Below are 25,224 nucleotides of genomic sequence, written 5' to 3'. Positions count from 1 at the left end.
TTCTTTGTCAATCATCTCATTTTCAATACATTTCCTCCTTTCCCTCCTCCCAAAATAGCTTCTGAATTTCTTTTACCTATTCCTTATTCGCAATTCTCTTCCCAACCAAGAGCTACAAAATTTGTTGGAAACAGCCCAACTCTGTCACTACCGTTAATTGTTTTTGAGAAACCATACAGGGGATCATCTCTCTCGTTTTGACTTCACAAGCACAGGCTGAAGACTTATGCTTTCTTTGGGCAACAGCTTATTTTACATTTTCAGTTCTTTTGTTAGGGTTTATGCTTGTACAGAAATAATACAGAACCTGAACTGAGCTTAAATTCCTGTAAGCCAGGAGGAGAAATTCAATGGGTTTGTGCTCCCTGCTTAGACTAAATGTGCTCTGTAAGCATGGGCAAACAAAGATTCCTTGAGAAAACACATTTGTTTCAGATTCATGAGAGCTTTTTTGATTCTGAACAGTCCCGTGCGGAGACGGATTTTCAAATTCAAGGTCAGCCTTGAACATCTCCTGTCTGATGCACCCCTGCAGTTCTGGATGGTACCACTTCATCTCCACATACAAATCTGCAGGTCAGATTCATGTAATACCAAGTTCTCTGTGATATGGATCACTCTGCCTCATCAGTTCTTTTTATTTGCTGTCCAAAAGTACTGGTTGGAAAAAAATGATGATGCACATAGTGGATTTTCTAAAAAAAATCCAACAGCTGTTACACATTGTATAAAATTCTCCATTCTGACCAGCACAGTAGCAGGTTGGAAAACTCAGAATTTCAGCAAAAAATTATTTTAGAACTCAGCTTGTCAAAATCACCATCTGTGATGTCTTGATTGAACTTGTGTCCAGTTGTCAGAGATTTGTGGAAAGGCAGAAATTTATTCCTTAAACAATTTATTCCTCCAGCGGGTCTATCTGCTACGTTCTCAAAGTATTGGTGGTATTTTAAAACCAAAACACCACAAGAAAGGGGGAGGATTATGTTCTGAACTAGAATGCAAGTTTCTTTTGAAGGTATGGCTTTACTTGAGAGAGAGAGAGGATTCCTTTCCTTCCCTTCATATTGAAATCCATGTGAAATAATTGGGGTAGACGTTGTCGCTAAGTCTGTGTTCAGCCTTCAAGTCATCCAGACCAACCACGCACAGCCTTCTACACACTTTTTTCTCTCCAGGCAACTCTGGTTGGTACCGGATGCTCCATGGTTAGTGGAATTTCTTCCTATCTTCGATTTTAAATGGTGGCTGAGAAACCCACTCAAAGAGGCCACTTCCTTAAATGACACATTAAATATTTTCAGGAGGGTGCACATAGCTAAATTAGCTTCTTCCACAGCTGAACACGCGCTCTTCCACATTCAGAAGGTGTGAGCGTGACTTTGAGGAGCTAGGAAGCCCAAAATGCAACTGCCTTTCCTTGTATGTTCCCATGAAATGTACCTATTTCCCTTTCTTTGCTGAGGCAGTATTTTTGGAAATAAAACATAGATGTCAAACCTGTGTGTCTTAAGCTGTCTTTTCACGTAATTTGACATCTCTTTAGTAGTCCCTTAGTTTAAATATCTCAGGCAGAGCTCTGACAGAGAGAGACTTCTTCTGAAGATGTATAACTAAAGACAGCCGATGGCAGCCAATGGTAAGTACCGTTTTCTTTATTACTCTCAGAGTCCCTTAATAATCAAGACTTCATATTAAAGAATAAAGATTGTCATAGTAGTATCTTTTTACTTTTGTAGCTTTATCTTTTTCCTCTTCCTATTTTAATTCTTTTATTTCCTTGGGGTTTTGTGGTTGGCGGTGGGTGTTGTTTTCAATATCTCTTTTTGGGTTTTGGTTTGTGGTGGTTTTTTTGTTTTCCTTTTGGGGTTTTTTTTTTGTTTTTCTTTTTTTAAACGTCCTGGAAGAGAGATTTTTTTTTCTGGAAGAAGTTAGTTTTGGGTTTTTTAAGCTTTCTGACTGAAGCTACCAAAGAAACCAAGGATGAAAACATATATTAAGACGTAAAATGCATGAAAATGAAGTACAAAACAGAAAAATTTGTCTCGGTCATTCTTATAAAAAGTGTATCTAAATTCATGTTTCTAAGTCTATATATATGATTTAACCCAATAAAATAACCTTATGCTTAAAGGTGTGAAACTTTAGTATCTTTCAGTCAGATGGAAGTGTCTCACTATGAGACTGCTAAAGGAAATTTAGGTTTCTTTGGGTGGGACTCCAAAAAAGTGTTAACTGTGCTTTAGGAAAATGCAAATTGCTGTAGCTTGTCCCACTGGAGCTGTTCTAAAAATTCAACCCTTCTTTTAAAAAGTACTTTTCCTCCATTTCTCATTTTTCTATTAGGTTATTCTATCTAAGTATGCATAAGATTATATATTCTATTTATTTCCCACATTTTCCTCCCCTGTATTTCCATATGTATTTTCTTAACTAATTGATACGTCCATCTTTCTGCAGCTGATCTGTTTCATAACATACTCTGTTTGGCTTCTGTGCAGACCCTTTTGGTTAACAAGCAAACAGATAAATCAGAAGTTCTCTCATGAAAACAGGACTGTGTGCTAGTATTAATTTTTCCTGCCCTCCCTCTGCATCTCCCTCCAGCAAACACTTGGAAAACAGGTGGATGCCACCTTCACAGAGTTCAGCAAAACTGAATTTGGAGTTAGCGCTTCAGTCCAAGGCTCAGCCGACTGCAAGATGCCACGAGGTGCGCTCTGCTCTTCTTTTCACAGACGGACAATGTCTCTGTTAATTTTCTGGTAGGACCAAGATACTTGGGATACTTGCTCTCGCTGAGGGTTGGACTGTTGCTGTTGGTGGCTTTGCCAGAAGTGTTCCCATTTTGCTTTCATCTTGTAGTAAGAGCCAGTACACCACCTCTGCCAAGCCTTTCAGAGATCTTCCAAAACTTACTTGCTAGTTTTCCTGCTGTGAGTCAGAAGAGGAAGGGTGTTCCCATTCATCTCAGCATGCCACTATGTTCCTACTAATTCTGGACCTCCCTTTGCTCATGGGATACAAGAGGGAAATCCAATTACATCAGCACTGCTCCAAAAAAAAAGGAATTACTTTAACTGGTTCATAAGAGAATATTTCTACAGATAAGGATTTTTTAATGCAGAGAAGCATTGTTTGCTCCTAAAACACCAGAATCTTTTTTTGAAGAGAATTTTTGTTTACCTGCCTCCTATGAAATCAATGAACCTACTGTTCCCTCCCAACTGTTACATTCTCAGAGGAGGATGATCAACAGAACATCAAAATACTCCAACTGATACAGTGTCCAACTTGTTTGTATGTGTTAAAACTGCTCCTCTTGGGCTCAAAAGGATGTCTTGGACTTGCATCACTCTGTTGTGTCCATGTTGACTTGAAATCTGTTCTCATGATAGGCAGAGGTTATCTCAATCATCAGGAAGACCAGTGTAGCCACCTACACTGAGTTAAGGATCTTAAGGGAATTCTAAACTATTTTGTTAGCAGAGCATTGCTGTGGTGGCTGTATCTTGCTTTTCTAAATAAAAACAGCCCATCTCCATCACACTATTTTTTGTTGCTGATGCAGTTTTGGATACATTAAAGAGTCTTCACTGAATGTCTGGAAATTCAGAGTGACAATATTGTTAGAATAAATACCAGTTTCCTTACACCAGGAGCCAAAATCAGCTGGTACATAAAGTGTTCTAAAACAAGGAACCTTTTCTGTCAACAGCCTGGACAACAGAAGGAAGCTTTCCACGCTTTTCAAGATTCTGACTCTACAGAAGCCTGCTCTAATCTCATTAGAGAATAACAGAGCCGGTGATCTACATCCCGCTCTATCCACTTATCACATGTTTTTCTTCTCTCAAAGTTCCTCAATGACCTGTGGAAATTCATGGCTGGGGAAGATTGTGTGAGCCGCATTTTGCAGAAAAGAGCTTCTGTTGAGAGCAGCACAACGTTGGATTGTTTCGCATTCAATAAAATAGAAATGACACCTCGCTACTATGAAAACAGAACAACAAAAACAAGCCTATGCTCTTAAGATATTTTATAAGAGATATGTGCCTCATAGCACAAGAGAGAAATTCATACAACTTTTTTCATCGAGTCCCAGTCATTAAAGGGCCTTTTGCTGCAGAACATACATAGAATACTGGGCAGTTTTCTCCCTCAAGTGGGAGGGACACTCAACTCCTTTGCTGGCGGTTTTCTGTTAAGAACACAACTTTGTAAGGCTGAAAAATTATCATAGTCTTTTATCTACAGCTTTTTTCAGGTATGGGCTATAAACCAATGCATTGTTATCTGGAGAACTGCTGTGGGAGAGAGAGTGCTATTTCATGGGCATTAAAACTTTTGTTTTTATCTTAAGAGTAATTTATGGGGAGGGGACTAACGTCTTGTTATTTCTTAGAGAAAGAAGCAACCAAGTTGAGAATCTATTGACTTTTTTCTAATAGTAAGATCACTTTGAAGAAGGTAAAAAATAACAGAAACTACAATCCAAAGCCTGAGTTGCATGAATTCACCTCACCTCAGAGCCCACCTGGTGAGCTGAAGTCTGGCCATAGATCTTACGGCATGTTACAGCACCACGTGTAGAGAAGTCTTTGTTCAGGGGTGGTTGTGTTTACACCACTTTCAGCTTAACTGTCCATTTGCAGCCCTTCAGTCTAACAAAGTGGTCCTGAAATTGTTGCGATCATCAGCTGCTGCATAAGCAAAACTTTTTACTTTAGGTTGGAGCTAGTGAAAGACAGGCTATTTATTTTCTTGGTACAATGGAACTCTTCACTACTTGGAAGAAACAGCTCTGCTTCGCTCCCACTTGAAAAACAACCACCACAAAATCACTTTTATTTGGCACAACATACAATGACGTGGCCGTACAATTTCTAAAGCATTGCTTTCCTGATTACGTATCAGCAAATGTTAGCACAGGGCTCACCCGGGGTATACTGCGGGTTTCTGCTGGAGGAAGAGGGATGTGATGCTTTTGAAGAGAACGCAATGCGGTCTGCATGCTTACGAAAGGTAGGTGTTAGCATAATGGATTAATCTGGGTTTCTTTCCTACATCCACTTTGGTTCTGCAGTGCTCAGAAATTGCACGAGAGCGAGCAGATGTGCCAGGCTGTGCTTCTCCCGCTCCTCACTGGGTGCACTGATGTTTACGTAAAGCTTGTTAGATACGGGCTATTAAATGCAGTATTTCTGTGCAGGCGTTTCCAAATATGGGCCTGATTATTGCTGATCACGGTAATGACATTTGATGTTTAACGTAGGGAAGGTGGGAAATGTTTATTTGCTGCTTCCCAGGAGCACCAGCAAATGAGGAAATTGCTGTTACAAGGAAAGTTACTTCGTATTTTGAGTCTCTGTCTGTTCTTCCCATGTTGAAAGAGCATTCTGTATTTGATGTGGAACAGAGACAAACCTGTAAACAAAAGCATGAAACAGGTAACTTCTAAATTTTATAATAGGCACATGTAGTGCTGTTGCACATGAACAAATAAAATATATGCTTGTTATTTGCTCCTTTCTCCTCTGATAAATTGCATTTTACTGGTTTTTGATCTCCTACTTTTGCCCTTTTTTTATTTCCTGCCCTCAGAACTTAGCCTTGCTGGTATCATTATGGGTCCAGAGAATCACTGGCCCCAAAGAATCATCGGGTGCTTGGAAAACTACCACGTGGAACTCACATTTTCATAAGAAGCTAATGAAGAAACAAAATTGCTGTTTTCTTGGCTAGCAGAAGAGGGGAGAGGTATTTTGTGAGTCAGGATATGCGATGACAGAATTCATCTGAGGACAGTAGCAGAGGGGAGAATTACAGAGGAAAACTGAGGCTAATCGGAGGAATATCAGACTGCAGGTGAAGGGGAGAACACACCCGCTGCTCAAGCTCAAGGGCAAGAAGGAAACGCACGGGCAGTGGAAGCAGGGACAGGTACCCTGGGAAGGGTATAGGGATGTTGCCCAATTGTGTAGGGATGGGGTCAGGAAGGCCAAGGCGTGGCTAGAGCTGAACTTGGCAAGGGATGCATCCCTCTGTAGGCATGTGAGCCAGAAAAGGAAGGTCAAAGAAAGCCTAGCCCCCCTGATGAACAAGACAGGCAAGCTGGTACAACAGGCGAGGAGAAGGCTGAGGTACTCAGTAACTTTTTTGCCTCAGTCTTCACTGGCAATCTCTCTCCCCACACCTCTCGAGTGGATGGACCTCCAGGCAGGGACTGGGGGGGAAAGTCCCTCCCACTGTAGGAGAAGATCAGGTTTGAGACCTGCTGAGGAACCAGAAAGTACATAACTCTATGGGACCTGACGAGATGCATCCCAGAATCCTGAGGGAATTGGCTGACATAGTTGCCAAGCCACTCTCCATCATATTTGAAAAATCTGGAAAAAGGGAAACATTGCACCCATTTTTAAGAAGGGTAGAAAGGAGGACCCTGGGAACTACAGGCCAGTCAGCCTCCCCTCTGTGCCTGGGAAGATCATGGAACGGACCCTCCTGGAAGCTATGCTAAGGCACATGGAGAACAGGGAGGTGATTGGAGACAGCCAGCATGGCTTCAGCAAGGGCAAGTCCTGCCTGACCACCCTAGTGGCGTTCTGTGATAGAGTGACTACATCAGTGGACAAGGGAAGAGCTACGGATGTCATCCATCTGGACCTCTGTAAGGCCTTTGACAGGGTCCTCCACAACATCCTTCTCTCTAAACTGGACATGCATTTGATGGATGGACTACTTGGTGGATAAGTAATTGGCTGGATAGTCACAACCAGAGAGTAGTGGTCAACAGCTCAATGCCCGGATGGGGATCAGTGGCAGGTGGTGTCCCCCAGAGGTCCATATTGGGACCAGGAATACTGTTTAATAAAACTGGGACTGTTTAGTATCTTCATCAATGACATCAATCCCATCAGTGGGATTGAGTGCACCCTCAGCAAGTTTGCAGATGACACCAAGCTGAGGGGTGCAGTTGACACGCCTGAGGGACGGGATGCCATCCAGAGGGACCTGGACAAGCTCAAGAAGTCGGCCCCTCTGAACCTCATGAGGTTCAACAAGGCCAAGGGCAGGGTCCTGCACCTGAATTGGGGCAACCCCCAGTATCAATACAGACTGGGGGATGAAGAGATTGAGAGCAGCCCTGCCGAGAAGGACTTGGGGGTACTGGTGGATGAAATCTGGACATGAGATGACAATGTGCGCTCACAGCCCAGAAGGCCAACCGTATCCTGGGCTGCATCAAAAGCAGCGTGGCCAGCAGGTCGAGGGAGGTGATTCTGCCCCTCTACTCTGCTCTGGTGAGACCCCACCTGCAGTGCTGCATCCAGCTCTGGAGCCCTCAGCACAGGAAAGACATGGACCTGTTGGAGCGGGTCCAGAGGAGGGCCACAAGAAAGTGAGCTGGATAAAGAAGGAAAACAGTATTTATCAACTTCCTCCTTTTCCAAATTTTTAGCTTCTGTAGTTTGCTGTTTGTAGAGAATCTCAAGCCTTCACATTTGAACGTGAGCATTAACATCTATTTCAATTCTGTGAGAGAGACTTTGACCCTGAGAAGTTAATAATAAGGCAACTAAGTTGTAAAACAGGTCGCATTTGTAAATACATATACGGTTGCATTTTGACTAGAAATCTTTATTGAGACATTAGAGAAAAAGTATTTTTAAATCTGTTTCTAAAAGGATGCAATGATTTTAGGAGTTAATTTAATGGGTTTTGACTTGTTTGATCCTTATAGCTTCTATGGCCGCAGACAGGTCCTGGAGGTATTTCTTAATGTGTATTTCAGAATTTCATTTAGAGATCGGCAGAGCTAAAAGGAGTATCTGCTTCTCTCAGAAAAAGATATGATAAAAAGTTTCATCTCTGGCCCTAGAAAGAAGAGCATCACAGAAGAAGAGAAAGTGCAAGAAAACTTCTCTTGAGTTTGTGGAAGCAGCAGGGTTGAGAGAGAGCTCTCAGGGACCCTACCCCATGTGTCAGGGTGCTTTTTCATACTGCTGGGACTCAAATTTCTTCACTACAAAAATAAAAACTACTGCTGTTGGGAAAGAGTCACCACAGCTCCATCTGTTCAGGCTACCACAACTAGCTGATGGCCATTGAACACACGAGAAACTTTTCTACAAACATCTGGGGGCTGCTAGAAGAGTTCTAACACAACAGCATTATATAGACGGATGAACAGCGATATTTTTCTTTACCTTAGTAAGTACTTGTCCTTAGTGTCTTATACTGGTGTCTGATTTTCCTAACAAAGTCTGTATTTCATTTATTGCTGCCTGACTATTTGTACCTCTTTCTATCAATCATTCAAACTCTTTTAAGGTTTCTCTAAACTATTCTACAAGTTATGTGGGTTTAAAATACTAGGATAGTGCACGTGCACATGCACATGTACACTCATAGTGGTACACAGCAGCAACAGCACTCTGTGTGTAAATCACTTTACAGCAGAAACTAATAAACTCCGTTTTATTAAATCAGTTTATCACAATCGTTAAGTTACAAAAATAACTTCATCCATAATGATGTTAAATATTAAATACAAAGGTAAAACAGTTGTGCAATGCTCTTAGAATAAAACCTTTTATGTATTTGAGAGGGGCAAAGTAGCTGACTCAGAAGTTCTTACTTAAGACTGTTGGTCTGCATTTACCAGCTATATTTAGTTCTTGTTGACTTGAAGACATATGGAAAGCAAACTACACGTTAAGGAACTGAATTTCATCTAGGCAAGACTGAAAGCAGTGAGAGTTTCTGTGCTGCTTAAGAAGAAAACCAATGCAAGCCTCAATCCATTTTAAGTAGAACAATGATTATTTTAAAAAATGAAACTGAACACCAGCAACTGTTTGGAAGTGCACAGCAGCTGAGAAATTTTGTTCACTTGTCTTCCACATCTGCTACCATAGCCTCAATTGCATTCCAGTCCAGTTTGCTGAGGATACTTCCCGTGCTTTCAGAAACACCATCAGTGTCGATAACGCCGAGAGGAGAGAAACTCAGAGGATGCAGTGCAGAGGCCTATTAGAGGAAAACAAGATGAGCTGAACCATTGCGTATCATTCATGGACAAGAGACAAGACCTCTGTGCAGCCAGTAGAAATGATCCCACTCCTTTCAAACATGCCCTAATCAAGTTATGTATCTGATTATTCTGCAACAAATGCAATTTATTTTCCTGTTTATGCACTCTTACTAGCATCTGTTGCCTGGACAGACAACATGCCTATACAGTTGTTATAAAGAACATCCGTTGTCAAGGCTCACAAGAATGATTTCGCTTGTAAAGACAAAATGTGGTTCTGTTGACTCACCATCATTTATGTTACTCTGCGTCTATTCCACCCATGCGTTTTGAATAGAGAACCATGTTTTAAATCAAGCAGAAGTAAATGAAGTATTAAATGGCAGGTATCAAATAATTCCTAGAATAAATAGATATCCTACCTGAAACAACGAGTCATGAGTATCTTCAAGTATTCTTTGGACATCATCAGGCACAGTCCAAGGACTTACTATATCTCGATCAGCCTCTTGATCAACACCTTCTGTCTGAACTGCAGTGGCAACACGTGGAAGCTTTTGTTTTGATGTTCTGCTGACTCTGTACTCAGCAGCTGAGGAGAAAACAAGCCAACCATAGCACTGTAACTTTCTTTGTATTTTCTTCTGAATGTCTTGAAACTTCTCCAAGAACAGAAGCTCCAAGTTCTAAGAATTGAAGCTGTGTGTAAACACATGTAAAACCGGCATGCCCTGTTATCTTGAACTGATGTGGGGTTGTGGTGAGAAAATACTGCTGGTGTCTTCCAGCCTCACACTCTGAACTGTCTTCCAGGGCAGAACACGAAGTGGAACAGGCCTATGCACAGCACCTACAGCATCCAGCTCCTGTAGTGCAGTCCCTAAAAGGGACATTGCTACACCGTTTGATAGAGGAATAGAGCTATATAAATCCTGGATTTGTGCCTCTTAGAATACATGGAACTTCAGTGAAACCACTAGCAGTGATGGGATATACTGGAGAAACAGATACAAGAAAGCGATGTGAAATGAGAGGAAGATCAACCTGTATTTAGAGTTTAAAAAGATAACGCATGGAAAGGAGGAGAAGAATGACCTTCCACACGTGTAGACTAGAGGTGAGTAAGTGATTCAGGAAAAATGCCTATCTATCTGCTTACTATTGCTTCTCTCCCTTTCCTGCATTGCCAACTCAAATACATTGACATTTGACTAGCCAAATAGGATCTCTATTACGCCACTAGTAGTAAGGGAGAATGGAATCAACCCACAGTATTTGCTAAGTTTCAGACTGATTCTCTCCTCAATCTTTTTCTGTCTGATCAGAAATTCTGCTCTTGTAATCAAGTCCTACATCTGTTAAAGAATTTCATTAGGAGGAAACATTAATGTGAGGAAACTTTTGCAGATCCAGACAAAGATAGGCATAGGGAAAAAGGATCACTAAAATCCAAAATTTTCTTCTTTTAAAAAGTCCAGTCATAAATTTTTCCACTCTAACATTATGACAAAATAATATCTTAAATAGATATTGTGCTGAGGGATAACAAAGACCATTCCTACTTTAAAGAGCTCAAAAAGTAAGCAGCATAGAAAGGTAAGGGAAAAGCACAATACTTGTGTATTGTACTGCTAACTAACGCTCTCTCTGTCGGTTTTAGCTCAAAGAAGACTCAAGTCCTCTGTCCCTCATGATTTCCTTATGCCTGTTTCAGGAAACCACTAAAATCTAGCACATTTGCTTCAGTAATCTTGGAACTGCCATCTGGCTAAAACGAGTCAGGAGGTGAACAGATTGATTAAAATATTTCACAAGTTTCTAATGAAAAGGATTTTTATGTGCGGGAAAAACAATTATTTTTATTTTTCTAAACTAATGCTGTATCTGAGGCCTGTGTTGCATAAATTCTACCCAGGATGTACTCAGAAATGTGTTCTGTGTCTTATTTTTCCCTTATTATGTAGCTGAACAGCACTATGTCATTGGTCTTTGTAACTTACAGTGTCTAGAATTACCAGGACAGTTTGCAGCATTTGTCATTCTTCCTCTTGAAGCACTTTTCTGTAGGGGCATACATGCCTTTCCTGGGAAGACAAAGAAAGCATTTCCTCTTGTAGGTGCAGTAGATCAAAAGATGCTTCAAAATTTTCATCTATGAGCTTCCTTCCTGGATTACACAGTACTCTTGCTATGGCAAATTAAGCTATTTTGGATTTAGAAAGAAATGATAAGGAAAGGTAACTCTCATCATTTAACAGGCCAATGACAGCACAGTTGCAAAAGCCTCAGGACAGCAAACCGCCAGGATTGTAAATTTTACTTTCTACATAGAAAGCTACATAAAAGCTCCTCCCTCCCCAAATCCTGTAGTAACTTGAAGATTATCTTCAGCATGTGCCTTCATTAAGTTCTGTTCTTACCCCTGGACTGTGTTAAACCAAGACTTGGGGTGAAATGGTGTACTTTTTGACCAAAGCTGGGTTTGGAAGCAATTCTTCTCCTTTCTGACAGAACAGGATTGTTCGGATGCCCTCTACAACAAGAAAAAAAAAAACAACAACAAAGCCCAAATACTTATCACTGCCTACTACATACCATTCCTCCACACAACTTAGATCTAACAGGGCTTATTAAGATGAGGCAAAAAGGCCACAGAAATCACTTTTAGCCAAATTAGCTGAGGATCAGCATCACACACTGCTTGTGGGGCCAATAAGCCTCACCAGAATCAGAACAGTTGGCAATCACAGTGAAGACATATCAAATTGGCTTTACAGAGAACAGTTTAAGTCCAACAAAACCTATTAGTTAGAATTCACTGCCACTTCTAAGGTGGCTTCGTGCTTCTGATTCTGGCAGGGTTGTCGTGGTTTAACCTGGCAGGCAGCCAAACCCCATGCAGCCGCTCGCTCACTCCACCCCCCGGCGGGGCGGGAGAGAAGCGGAAGGGTGAGAGTGAGAAAAACTCACTTAAACTGCCCTTGGACACCACCAGCAGGTTCTGTACAGCACCGACTACATTCAGGTTAATGCTCTATCCTGGAACTTTACCCACAAAAAAGAGATGATGAAATATTTAAGTCTGGAAGTTACAGGACTATCTGAAGTACACAGTTCCTCCTATTATTCTGGAAAAACATGAAATTGTATGTAAAAGAAGAAAAAGTATACTGCAATATACACCTGGATTACATATATACACATTAATGCCATCAAGTAGAATAAATTTACCAATTTATAATACCCAAATACTCAATACTCAAATACTTTCTAATACTCAAATACTTTATAATACTCAAATACCATCATCTCCTCAAAAGGCAATAAGCACCAAAGTGCAAAAGAAAGAACAAGTAAAATCCCAGGTAATGAAAAAAATTAGCAAGGAAGAGAGTAAACCTAGAGTTTGTTGAACTCTAAGTAGTCTATATGCATGCACAGTAGTATTTTTACTTGCTCCTCGCTTGTAACTAGATCCTCTTCAGATCATTAACTGTTGCTGGCTATAGTCCAGTGGAATTGCTGTTGAGTGGCATGGGTTAGGACAGTGATTACAGCTCTGTGTCTAGAGTTGGCTTATTCTGTGCTCCAAAAGGCATTTTTAAGGCTCCCTCCAAGATTTGCGCTTGGTGGTTGTAAGACGACTGTAATTTAAGACGACTCTGATTCAGACAAAGCGTATCTTTGATTCTGCCAGAATATAAAGCTTCTCTCAAGCTAATCCTATACCGACTATCTACAAATTGCAGACAAATTTGAAGTGTGATAAAGACACCAATACATCAAAGCAGGGTTAATGCTTAAAGTTGTTACCCTTTAGGAGATGCCGTATGCCTTTTTCTGTACTCTTGAGGTGATCTTGTCCTGGACAATGGTTTATGTTCATTAGCAGGTAACACCACTGTTTCAGATAACATTTCATTCATCAGAGAAAGTGCTTGTGATATTCTCATACTGTGATGTTCAGATAACAGGGCTCTATGGAGAAATAATATTACATACTAACTCATGCTATCACTCATTTAATTGCAGCTGGCTTATGAGTCTTGTAAGGCTACATGGTAACCAGAATAGAAGAACATACTTTTGCAATTTCAGAGAAGATATACTAATCCTTTTAAGATCATTAGCAAAAAGCTAAAACATTTATTAACAAGGGGTTTGACAGAGTGAATGAGTAAACGGTGGGTGGGGGAAAAAAAAAAAGAAAAAAAATTGTATTTGGACAGTGAAAAATACAGTCAAAGGATGAAACATGTTCAGAGTTTTCCTAAATGGTAAAGCAAATGAATTATTTATGCTTTTGGTTGAAATGCCATTCATATCTGAAGTTTCATAGACAAGATAGTTAAAACTACCTATTCCTTAAGACTGGAAGATTAATATATAAATAAGAATACTGCAAGTTACATTTATAGCAACTTACTTGTCTTTTTCTTCTTTCTTCTTCTGGAAGAATTTAATATCCTTTGAAGTAAGACTACAATGCTGTGCAAGAAAATATAATAATGATTAACTTATTCTGTATTGTGGTCTCATTCTAATCTCTCACTCTCAAAATGTAGACCTATTTGACTTGAAAGTTACTGTTTAAGACACTCTCCAGAATGAAAAACAATATGAAAGCATATGGTCCTACCAGGATATTCAGATAAGATCGTCTCTATAAACTTCCAGTCTCTAAAAATACACTGAAAGCTTGCAGTCACACCTTCCATAGCTCATATGCTTAAAATATTAACATGCCTAAGGAGATGTCTTCACTGTCTAGCTCAAAGTTTCAGATGGCCTCACCTTCAGTTTCTGAAAAATCAGCGATGTTCCTAACAATAACTAATTTAAAAAACAGGGCAAGGTTGCACTTTGACTTGTGTAGAGTACAATTTGAATTTTTTAATGTTTTCTTCTAAAAGAAACCCCACACCAAAAGCTGAGAATCCCTCCATCTAATGATTGCAGGAGAAAAGCTTGTAACAAAACATCAAGTATATATTTATGGGTTGGCAACACAGGAGAGGGAGAGAAGCAGGACCCATTTTTCCTGAATCACTTCTCTCTACACATCTAAAAAAGAGCAGCCAGGTTCAACTCTGAAAGACTGTTTAAAACAAGGAGAAATACTGTATTTCATAGATGAGATCTGTTACTCTTTCCAAAAGTGAATAGAGTTGAATTATTTAGTAACAGGAAACCTTAGTGTGTTGCATGTTTGCTGCTTGGTAGTTAAAACCAGAAGAGCTTCAGCATGAAAGAATTTACAGCATATCCTCCATTCAAGTGATGAATAAAAGGTATAGGGATGTATTTGCTCTTGCTAGGTCTCATCTCCTGTAACTCTGGAGCCTCCCCTAACTCAGCAGCGTTTTTTCAGGTCCTGAAGGTATCCAGGTGACAAACGCATATTTTAAGACTTAATACTGACTGGGAAATTATTTCTGAACTACTTCTGTACTTTTTTCCCTTCGGTTATTTCCAGCACAGTGCAGATCAGAAGAGATGTACCAGGCCATAAACATTTTTTTACTAATTAAAATTTAAAATAAAAAAAAATTCTGGGAGGGAAGGGATTGTCTGCTGAGCCTGTATTGAAACCAGCCTTCAACAAAAAAACCCGATGAGATACTTGAGATATATGCCATATTCTAACATCTCTGCTGACCCTCTGTAATTGCATATACTTCTGTGTGTGTGAATGACAAAGTTCCTATCGCATTCATAAAGTATGTTGGAATCTGAACTCTGCTTTTTAAATTCATCGGCAGTTTTTGGGAGGTGCGGGGGAAGATGTAACAAGATGTAAACACATCTTTACAACTGCTGTAGTTATCAATCCCTGACAAAATACAGCTTTTATCAGTGAATGTTACAGCTATATTCATTACAGTCAGGAGACTATAATTCCTGAATCTAGAGCTGGGGGACAGGTCGTAATTGCCACCTGCAGCCAATTGTCATTACTGGAGGCTGTGAAGAACACTGGTATCTTTGCTTACTCATCACTTCTGACACAACTACGGCCAGTTGCAATAAAGCAAAATTATATATAAAAAACCAACATTAAAATAGGAAAAAAATCACCGACAGCCTTTATATTTTCTAACCTGAACAATCAACACTTGTACAATACATAACAGTTACTCTTCAAGACACCCATTATTCTTACCACATTTTTTCTTAGACTGAATGGATTATGTTCTTTCTGTCTTTGTTCATTCAGTTTCTTCACGTAGTCTCTCATTCTTTCCTTTTGCTTTCTTTTCATCCATGCTTGTATCTCTTTCTTCTCCTTTTCTGTTTTTTGAGAATGTCCAGCAGCAGAATCATGAACCCTGAGAGCAGATTAAATGGGAAATAATTAGTACATCCTTTAAATTGCAAACAATGGCAGCTACACATGATATAATAAAAATACTGCAATCTCTTTAAAATTCTGACTCAGCTGAAAGCATACGTAATGAACAATGGTGAAATTTTCTTCTGCGAAATTTTCTTCTGCAAAATTTTACTTCATAAAATCCTGGCACAGAAATGATTTCCAAGATGTTTCCTAAAATTTTTCTTCTATTTGTCAACTACATTCAGATAACAGGACCAAAGCTTTAAATGTGGACCATCTGTTATTGTCTTTATAGGATAACTGGCACAGAAACAACCCGCAAGTCATTTTGCTTTGATCTTTCATTTTTAAGTCTGTATGGTGTAAGTACCTAAAAAGAAAAAAACACCAATGAGATTCTATCATCCTTTTTGTTCCCTCTCTTCAACCTATGAGCTCCTTCACAAGTCTATCTGTACAAAGTAATTTCAAAAACACTAATTCAGAATAGAAAAACACAGCCAATAAGAAATGCTAACATAACTTCCCCTTCAGAGTTCTTCAGAAATATTTACTAATTCACCGTGCAATAGTCTTTAAAGTAAGCAGCTGGATAATAAGTATTTTCTTCACTGTAAAAGTGAAAGCACTGACCTAAAAATTAAATATGAGATTTTCCAAGAGAAGTGTTTAAATATGAAATGTCTCATTTTTTGCAGCCCATTTTGAAACTTCTCTCATTTTCAAGACTGGCAGGCACTAATAATTCCAGAATCAACAGAATATATAAGTGTGGCAAAATAAGATATCTATAGTATCTGCAGTTCAACTGAAAGCTTATGGATTGAAGCATTAAAGCCCTCAAGGGATTAGAAGAACTCTGACACATTTGAAAGTGATTTACTTTATGGCAAAGAGAAGTGTCATTATCAGAAGTATTCACAGTCATATGTGAAAATAAGTACGTGAAACTGAGTTGCCTTTAGTCTTTGGTCAGGTTTGATTAACTACTACTTGAATACATTCCTGAAATTTTGAAAATATTCACATAATTGCACAGAACAGTCGAGCAGTCCAGCTAGCAACATTTATATGTTGATGTAGTCATCATTATTGATGTGTTTGGAATTCTCAAAGGATCGCAAGGATGTTATGATCAGTACACAGACTTAGGTTTGAAGCTCTTGAGCTCCTTTTACAATTCGAATAAATGTTAGAACAAGTAAACCAGAGCACTGCCCTCTACTTAAATGAGTCACTAGAACATCTTGAAACAGGTATCTTAAGCTGGTGTGAACCGTTGTACCAAGGCAACAGATTGTTTGGCATCCTGAACAGCTGTATTTTTGCCTTGTAAGCAACTAATGCCACAAACAGGAGTAGGAAACAGCTGTAACTTCAATCTATCTCAGGAAAGAACACAGCTGATTTTATAACTGACAGTCAGGAAGGTGTAGAAATCTTCAGCAGGGAGGTGAGCATGACAAGCTGGAGTCTGGGCCTGGAAGCTTCTGAAGCTGCTTTGCCACTGACAGAAAATTTCTACTCTGTTTTTCAGAACTGCTTAAGAAGGCTCCAGTCCCCTTGGTTGAACTGAATCTGCTGTATATATAGAGTTGTGCTCCAGCCTATACCTGGTAGAAGGAACAAGCAAGTAGGAAGGAAAGAATTTTAAAACCAAAATAATAAAAACTATTAGCACATTTGACAATAATGGCCAGCAAGACTGGCTATTAAACAGTTCTAATACTAGTCCCATTAACATCAACGCACATCACATGCTTGCTTCCATTGTTTACAGGGTGTGAGCTATGAGAAGAATAATCACGGTTAAAATGATTTAACTAACACATAATAAAAAACATCCATGGTATTACCTAGAGATTTTCTTAGCTTGTATTTTCGTAAAGCCCAGCTCCGTCGGAGAGACGCCACCTTCTACTACAAGATCACTAATGATGTCAGTAATACCACTCAGGCCAGTAATTTTCAGGGGATCTTCTAAAGAGCTTAAAGTTAGGCAGGGGGAAAAATGTTACTAATTTAAAGTAGAACATGCCTGTAAGAACACTAAGCTAAAATTCTTTTTTTTAATGCTTAAAACGAGAATATTCAGGTTGTTTTACCAGAAGCCTTTGGACTGAATTTTCTTTCCCCTACATCTCACTGTGTTAGTGCACACAAGCAATATCTGGATAATACGTGTAGATGCACTGTCCTTAAGAAGTTACCAGCCATCACCTTAGTTTCGCTGTCATCATGTACACCTTAGCTAACTTTGTAGCTCCCCAGTGTGAATGGGACAGAATGAGCAAGACCTGAGTAACATGAGGGGTACTGCAGCAAAGAAAGCTTTGAATAAACCATCCAGAAATGTGGCCCCATCCAGAGCTGAACTGCCTGAGCTCCGCTGGGGTGCATGAACACGGCTGGCCCAGAGGAGGCTGAGCCTGGCAGCCCAGAAGGCCAGGAGCACCCACAGGGTTTGTAGTGCTGCCCGTGCTGAGATAAAGCTGTGGGATGCTAGCAGTTTCAGGAACCCCAACTCTCAGTGACCTTCTGAGCAAGAATCAGTGTGGGTGAGAGAATGATTTAACCTAAATTCTGCACATTTCTTTCCTCTCTTTTAATCAATTTCCCCTCTATAAAAAACAAATCTCAAGGAGTTTACGATTACAAGCTACAGTGGCTTCAAGTTACTCCTTTGGGTAAAAATCACCATCTGCTAAAGTTTATTGCCTCACATCCATCCTCAAGGTTATGTAATCACTCCCTAATCTACTTCAGTCACAACAAGCAGTTTCACTTAAAATACTTTAAAAATAAACTAAACCATTCAGTTTACTGCTATGCTTCAAGTAAAACAATAAAGGCGGGTAACCGAGCAGAATGACCAGGAAGAAAGGGAAGCCAGCTATGGTTTTCTACTGCACAACTGGATCGAGAAGACTAACAGCAGTTCACAGTAAAAAATATGTATGTCAGACCATTTTATTTAATGTATAAGATCATTCCAGTTTTGAAATCTTCTGTCTGTTGCTTTACACTGTTCATATGGCAACGCTTCAAAAACTTTCTGGTGATAGCTAGCCTCAGTAGATGACTACTAGCAGCAGTTACATGTACTTGTTCAAAAACAGTGTTTTGCAAAAAGGAGAAATAACAAACGCAAATAGATAATAGCAGCATCTACATTAACAGCTCTGTTACTTGTAACTAGAAAGCAATTTTGAATGCTTCTGCAGCTTTTGCATAAAGTAAATCTAACAGGCACTACAAAGTCAGAGTGAATGCCTGAAATTAACTAATAAAAAGGCTTTAATTCAGTTTGAAAATGAATGCCTAAATTTTTATGTAAGTGATAGTTCCACCTTGACAATCCCCTTTTTGGTAGGAGTTTAAAGTAAACAAATTTTCAATGAAACTGATGTCAAAATACATACCTATCACATAGATCTCCGCATACATGAAAGCCTAAAACAGAAACAGCCTTTGTTAATAAAAGCCTTGCACTTGTACACAAACTAATAATACACGTTAAACAGCCTGTGGGATAAAATACAGAAATATATCAACTTGAATATGTTGACATTAAAAACAAATGAATATTGTACATAGACTTAGTGACTTGTGAGAGACCATGTCATCGATTGCCAGGTTAATACAGAGTCTTCAGAGAACATTAATTAACAGCTCCCTGACTGACATGGATAGTTTTGCTAGGAAGATGAGATCACTGTTGTCAGTTTTCTGCCATGATCAGACTAAGCTTATCAGTTCCAAGTAACTGGAAATTATTGGTTCCAATTACTATACAGCATTTTATTATTAAATATTAACAATTGCCACTTACTTGAAGAAGCCAGGCTATGAACTCCAGGAATTCAGGAAATGTGACTGAGGAGCAGCATGGATGTCTTGGAATGAAGAGCACTATTATTCTTCCTAAGCTAAACTGTACTCTCAAAAAATTATAGTTGCAACGTAGTATCACCTACAGTTTTTTTAGCTTGCAAGTAACAAGTTTATACTTAAAGAGAAAACTGTAAGTGAACTACTGTTTATAAAATTTATCTGGGTATCCATGCCATTTGAGATTCACTTCTGCTGTATGCAGATACAGGAACCATGTTTTAACACCGTTTAAGATAGATTGTTGCAAATATGACTGTCAAATGCATGTTCACCTGTACAAAGTATATACCATTTTTAGGAGCTTGAATGCAAGCAATGCAGGCAATATGCAGACAAATTAAGACACTCTGTTTTTAAACACAGGCAATAGGTTGCTTGCATTTTTCCTCCTCCTTTTAATGCTACTGCAGTCTTCACAATTGCAAAAATCAATTTACTGTCAATTTGCAAAATGAAATGAGACCTCATAAAAGAATGTTTTAGGACACAGCCAGTAGTTACTGTATAGCGACATAAAACAATTTATTTTGCTGATGTGGGTTGGATTTGAGATCTCACATCTTTAGAACACAGGAGGATGACAGAGATAATAAAGACACCTTTGAGAGGAAGCTATGAGTGTTCCTATGACTGGCATTGTGCCTATTTATATTCACATACACTTAACTAAATAATTACAAATCAGCACAGTGATGTGTTTCAGAAATAGACCCAAAGTTATTAATTTTCTTTCAATAATGGTAAATTTGAGTGCAAGTATCATTCACTGCTGAACTGTTTTCAAAGCTTAGTGATACTGTTCTGTCACGTAACATATAAATTCATTATCAACACACATCCATGAAGCCATTCTAAATAATGCAATCCAGAAAGACTGACAACTGACTTTCAGGAGCTCACTGGCATTACATAACATTCTGCATAACAGCAATGAGAAAGTATTACATCAGGAAGAAAAGGTTTACTTATTTTTAAAAGGAGAAAAAGGGAAAAATAAACATTAAAGATTGTACCAGAAGATGACTTTATGCCACTGGGAAAGTTAGAAGCAGAGGCTGCAGAGGCAGGAGAGTGTACTTCCAATGTAGTATAACCAGGTATAGGATATTCCAAGTTTAAGCCCTCTTTTTCATCATCTGTAACATCTTCAAAAATCATGCCTCTCAAATAATGTTCTGATTCCATGAAAAAATAATAAATTTAGTAATTAGTGTAGACCAATGAAAAAAACCCCACAATGCAAAAACTATCACTCATATATATTCATTAGTGGCATATTTATCGGTCAAACCTAGAACAGCCTGAACCCAGATCAGTTGTGCCTCTCTACGAAAGGGCACTACCAGAGCTGTGATGTATGTACCAGCCCGGTACATGTGAACAAAAAGAGTAAACTATGAGTTGCTCTGTGTGAGGCTAACGGACATCTTAAGTATTTTCTTATGTATAAATACAGATATAGCCATAATTTGGTTCTACCCCTTGACTTTGTATTTACTTCATAAGTAGATTAGACTATGTTTTGGTATGAATGTAAAAGGACTTGAAGTATGTACCCCTAGCATGCTCCTTCTTGGCATAGTAGATTAGCTGTAAGTAAATAGTCAATTGTTGTATAAACAATAAATTATTCAATACATCAGCTCCAGCAAACAGTTAAGCTGATGTAAGCTTTTATTAAAATCAGCAGATATTACAACTAAATAGCCACCAGAACATGCATGAAAAAAGTTTCTTTGTATACACAAAGAAAACTGAAGACAAATTTAGTATCCTTTTGTATCAGCAAGCAAAGCACTCATAAGCACCATGTTTTGATTTTATGATACAACAGAAATACATATTATCATCTTTACAATCCTATACCCAAGTCCTGCATTATGGTTTTGGAAAAGATCAAAATATACAGATATTTTCAAATGCATTTTTGTTGAAGTAGTACCCATAATATTCAGATTTTCTACCTTTGATTTTATTTCTCTCTCTCATATATTTTTGATTTTTGGTGCATATTTCAATAACACCTTTTCGGATTGCAGCGGTAATTAAAAGTTAGTCAAGTTTAATAGTCAATTGCAAGTTTACTATCCTTCTGTTAACTGAACACATACCATCATTAATGATTGTAGCATCTTCAGAGAAGGAAGGACGAGCACCAAGGTCTGAACTGGCAACCATTTCAACATCTTCTATTATTTTCACTAGCTATAAATGAAACCCCAAAACTAAGTAACAATACATTCTTCAAGGTATTTCTGAGACTTACACTGCAGATATTCATGCAAAGTTTGCTTTAAATACATTTCTTTCCTCAGAATCTTATGAACATTTTAATGAAGTATCCTGATTCAAAACAAAGAAAATAGTTCAGGAATCAAAGTAGCTCAGTAGATTCATTTCCTCTAAAGAGTTCAATCTTCTGGACCCTTACTCTGAGAAAAATACATATGAACTGTATTATTCTTGTGAACAGTTTTACTCCTATTGATCACATTATATTTATTTTAAAAATAGCTGAAGTTTTCCAATATATCTTACCTAAAAACTATAGAAATAAAAGTATTTCCATATTCTTCTTAAGTCGGGAGTTTCCTGAAGTTTAAAACTAGAAAGTGAAAACTAAATCTGACTAACCTAGATTGAGACATTTTACTAAACATTATTCTTACAAAGAACAGGCCTAAAAACTGATTTTTAATACATAAGAAATTGTTATAAAAGGAATGACTAGCTATTGTGCACTGAAATAAGGGCAAAAAAGAAAACAGGTTTATCTTCAGGATTTGGCTAGATATCCAGAAGAAGTTTTAAAACCCAAATGTAGTTAAATGCTGAAAAAAAGAAAGGATATGTGAAGATTTTTTTTTCACTACAGGCTTTTAAAAATCTGGCTAGATAATCACCTTGATGAAGGATATAAGTGATTAAATAATCCACCTTAGTGTAATAACTGTGTGTAGGTGACACAATGAGGTCCTTACATTTCTGTGAATTTATGGAAGGACAGGCAATGGACGCTATTAGTTTGAATGATTATACAAAAAGCAGATACTGTGGAATTACACAGTGCTACTGAGTTCATTTTGTATTAAGCCAAATCTACAGAAACTGGAAATTGACTTAGTTTTCTTGATCTGCAAAGAAAAATACTTTTTTTTTTACCAGCTAGGTAAAATTGGAACCTACTGGCTCATTCTTAGATTAGTCACTCCCTGCTTCCTCTAAACTTAATAAAAAAAGTCAAAGTAATGTGAAGAAATAATTGCCAGCATTCCCCATTTCTCATACACCTAAAGTGAGCCACGCCTGAAGTTTTAGGCAAATTAAACTAGATTAAAACATATTAAGAAGTCAGTCTGTTGAAAATTTTTAACTTTTTATCGTTATCTCTGTCATGACCTATAAAATAGTAATTCTTGAATTATATATAAGATCATCCGATTGCACTGTGTCCAAAATGCATTTATTTTACTTCTATATTTAGATTTATTAAGACATTAAAAAGACAAATATTTTATGAAATAAATAGGAACAGGTTCCAGAAATAGCCACATAATATGCTGCACAGGCACAACTGCAGAAATCTTTGCCGAAAAGGTCTCCTGCTCAGCCTGAACTTTTGTGCTATTCCATTTTTCCAGTTACAGAGAAATTAAATATATTCTGCCCACTCACTAAGAACATCACCATTCTGGCCAGCATTTGGTCCATTGTAAGTAACCATGTCAGCCAACAGATGCAGCACTAAATGTGAAAGAACTGTATATTATTCTCGATCTCTCTCAACATATACTAAGCAGATTTGAAAATACATCACTCCAAAATGTATATTTTGTCTTTAGCTGAAAGAAGTTAAAAAATAAACTGTTTCAGACACAACAGTTAGCAGTCAGAACTCACCAGTTTGGCATTTCTGAAATCCTCCTCCATATTTTCTGTTATGTTCTGAAGTGTCTTTAATTGCATATCCATTTCCTGCTGCTTTGTGGTAAAATATTCTTTGCCAATTACTTTGGATGGAAGCCCCGAAGAAGGAAAAGTTCTGTCATCTTCATGTACTATGTTCCAAGTTACACTGTCTCTAGCAGAATCTGACTTCTTATCTTCCTTTTGCATTTGGCTTGATACACTTTTCAGATGATCATCTTGAAATAAAAAAAAGAGTGCAGCAACATAATTGAATAAACTGCAAACATTTAAGTACAGTAAGTAATCAGGCATACCTGTGCTACACCTAATCGTATGTTTTAGGAGGCAGGAATCGTCACAAAAGCAGTCAAATATATAAATGTTTTGATGTGTAAGACTAAAAAAGCAGGAGGTGAGTTGGGGAAAGGCTGCAGGTTTTCTGTGGGAGGTAAGAGTATTACAACAAAAGTGTATAGCTTTTTTTTTCCTCATTTAAAAATGAAATGGTTTACCTTTCTTCTGAAGCACCTCGGGTGGAATTGCATTAGTAACAGAAGCTGCCATGTGATGAAGTTTTGCAGTAGATGGAATTTCAAACTTCTCATTTTGCTGTGCAGAAGCTCTCTCTTCTGCAGACTCAGGTATCGTGGGCAAATTTTTAAGGATGTCACCGTCTTCAATGTCAATCACACTGATATATTCATGTTCATTCTATACAAGAACAAGATTATGAAGAATTATACAGTATGTGTTTTGCATATATTGTTTACAGTACATTGTTAACCCTTTTTCTGTGTTCTGTTTCTCTTACTACTTTGAGTTGAAAGGCTTTTTGTTTTGGAGACAAAAAAAATACAATCTTCCCTATGGCATTATACAACTGACTCATCCAGATATAAAGAACCCAAATTCATGAGTTAAGACAAACAGTATACTGAAAATGTATTTTAACCCTATGTACATTGGACCACTAACCAAATCAAGTGCATCTGACAGAAAGGATGGTAAAGGTCTCTCATTCACTTCAGTGGGGAATCTCAGGTTTAAATACATGTCTGGTGGTAGTATCTCAGGGGCACTAGATGATTCTATGAGAAAAGAATAATAGTCAGTATTATTTTTACAGTAAAAGCCACGAAATTTCAGACAAACTATTTGGAAACAGGTCTGCATCGTCTAAGTGATAAGAAAAGCTTTGATTAGCATTTCTTTTAAAAAATAAAGATAGACAATGTAGCTTAATAGGTTTCTTTAATGTTTGCTTCTAACAATAAATTACTAAATTATTTTTCATTTTGGTGATAAATTAGCAGAAAAATACTCAAAATATTAAAATCAAAGCAACATGCTGCAGTCTAAATTGTTATTAATTTCCAATTATCTCCTAAAGAGGTTAAAAAAAAAAATCAAGATCTGCATCTTTACTTGATCGAAATAAATGATACTACTCCTCTAGAAAGAACCCTAATAAAGTATCTGCAAAGAAGTCATGTGATGTAGTAAAATAATCTTCCAAGTGGAACAACACTGTTGAATTTTAAAAGAAAGGAAAAATTAATATGTTCACTTGGTACCAAAGGGAAAATACTTAGGTACTGAATTCTACATAGTACAATTTATCAAGGATTTAAAAATGGGGGAGAAAACCCAAACCAAAATAAAAGTTACCTTTTATTTTTTGTTCTAGAAACTGATCCAAAAGATGACTGATTTGGAATAAAATTCCTACTTGAGACTGGAACATTGTTACTTGGCATATACCTATTACAGAACTTAGCAGATGCATGGAACAACTGTATAATTAGCTGAGCTACTACAGCTCGGTTTCATGTGGAGCTGTGATCTGTCTTAACATCCCCATGGTCAATCCATTTGGTCTACATAACACCAGCTCCCCAAGACTAAGCAGCACTAAAATCAAGCTAAAATCCACAAATGTACCTCCTCATACAGGAATACAAAAGCATATGTATGCTGCACCATGAAAAATTCCAGCCAAACTTTTCATAAACAGTGTTATAATTATTTCACATTTGGTTTCAAGAAG

At 38.0% G+C, this 25,224-nt stretch overlaps 1 protein-coding gene across 1 annotated transcript in view; it reads right to left on the bottom strand.

The window, feature by feature from the left end:
- Positions 1–8,464: 8,464 nt before the first annotated feature.
- The window catches only part of CPLANE1 (ciliogenesis and planar polarity effector complex subunit 1), a 65,752-nt gene continuing 48,992 nt past the window's right edge, over positions 8,465–25,224 (bottom strand). Inside the window, exons 40-53 of the mRNA XM_075137787.1 lie at positions 24,153–24,265; positions 23,690–23,888; positions 23,169–23,413; positions 21,380–21,473; positions 20,282–20,443; positions 18,797–18,827; positions 17,231–17,362; positions 15,201–15,366; positions 13,464–13,525; positions 12,851–13,015; positions 11,458–11,570; positions 11,038–11,121; positions 9,460–9,629; positions 8,465–9,033 (exon numbers count right to left, since the gene is read on the bottom strand). Of these exons, the coding sequence (XP_074993888.1) occupies positions 8,893–9,033; positions 9,460–9,629; positions 11,038–11,121; positions 11,458–11,570; positions 12,851–13,015; positions 13,464–13,525; positions 15,201–15,366; positions 17,231–17,362; positions 18,797–18,827; positions 20,282–20,443; positions 21,380–21,473; positions 23,169–23,413; positions 23,690–23,888; positions 24,153–24,265 (1,877 nt within the window). The 3' untranslated portion in view covers positions 8,465–8,892. The remainder of the gene's footprint in view (positions 9,034–9,459; positions 9,630–11,037; positions 11,122–11,457; positions 11,571–12,850; positions 13,016–13,463; positions 13,526–15,200; positions 15,367–17,230; positions 17,363–18,796; positions 18,828–20,281; positions 20,444–21,379; positions 21,474–23,168; positions 23,414–23,689; positions 23,889–24,152; positions 24,266–25,224) is intronic.

The sequence above is a fragment of the Calonectris borealis genome, chromosome Z, assembly GCF_964195595.1.
Source record: "Calonectris borealis chromosome Z, bCalBor7.hap1.2, whole genome shotgun sequence".
Classification (NCBI taxonomy): Eukaryota; Metazoa; Chordata; class Aves; order Procellariiformes; family Procellariidae; genus Calonectris; species Calonectris borealis.
This window is presented reverse-complemented; position numbering and strand designations above follow the sequence as displayed.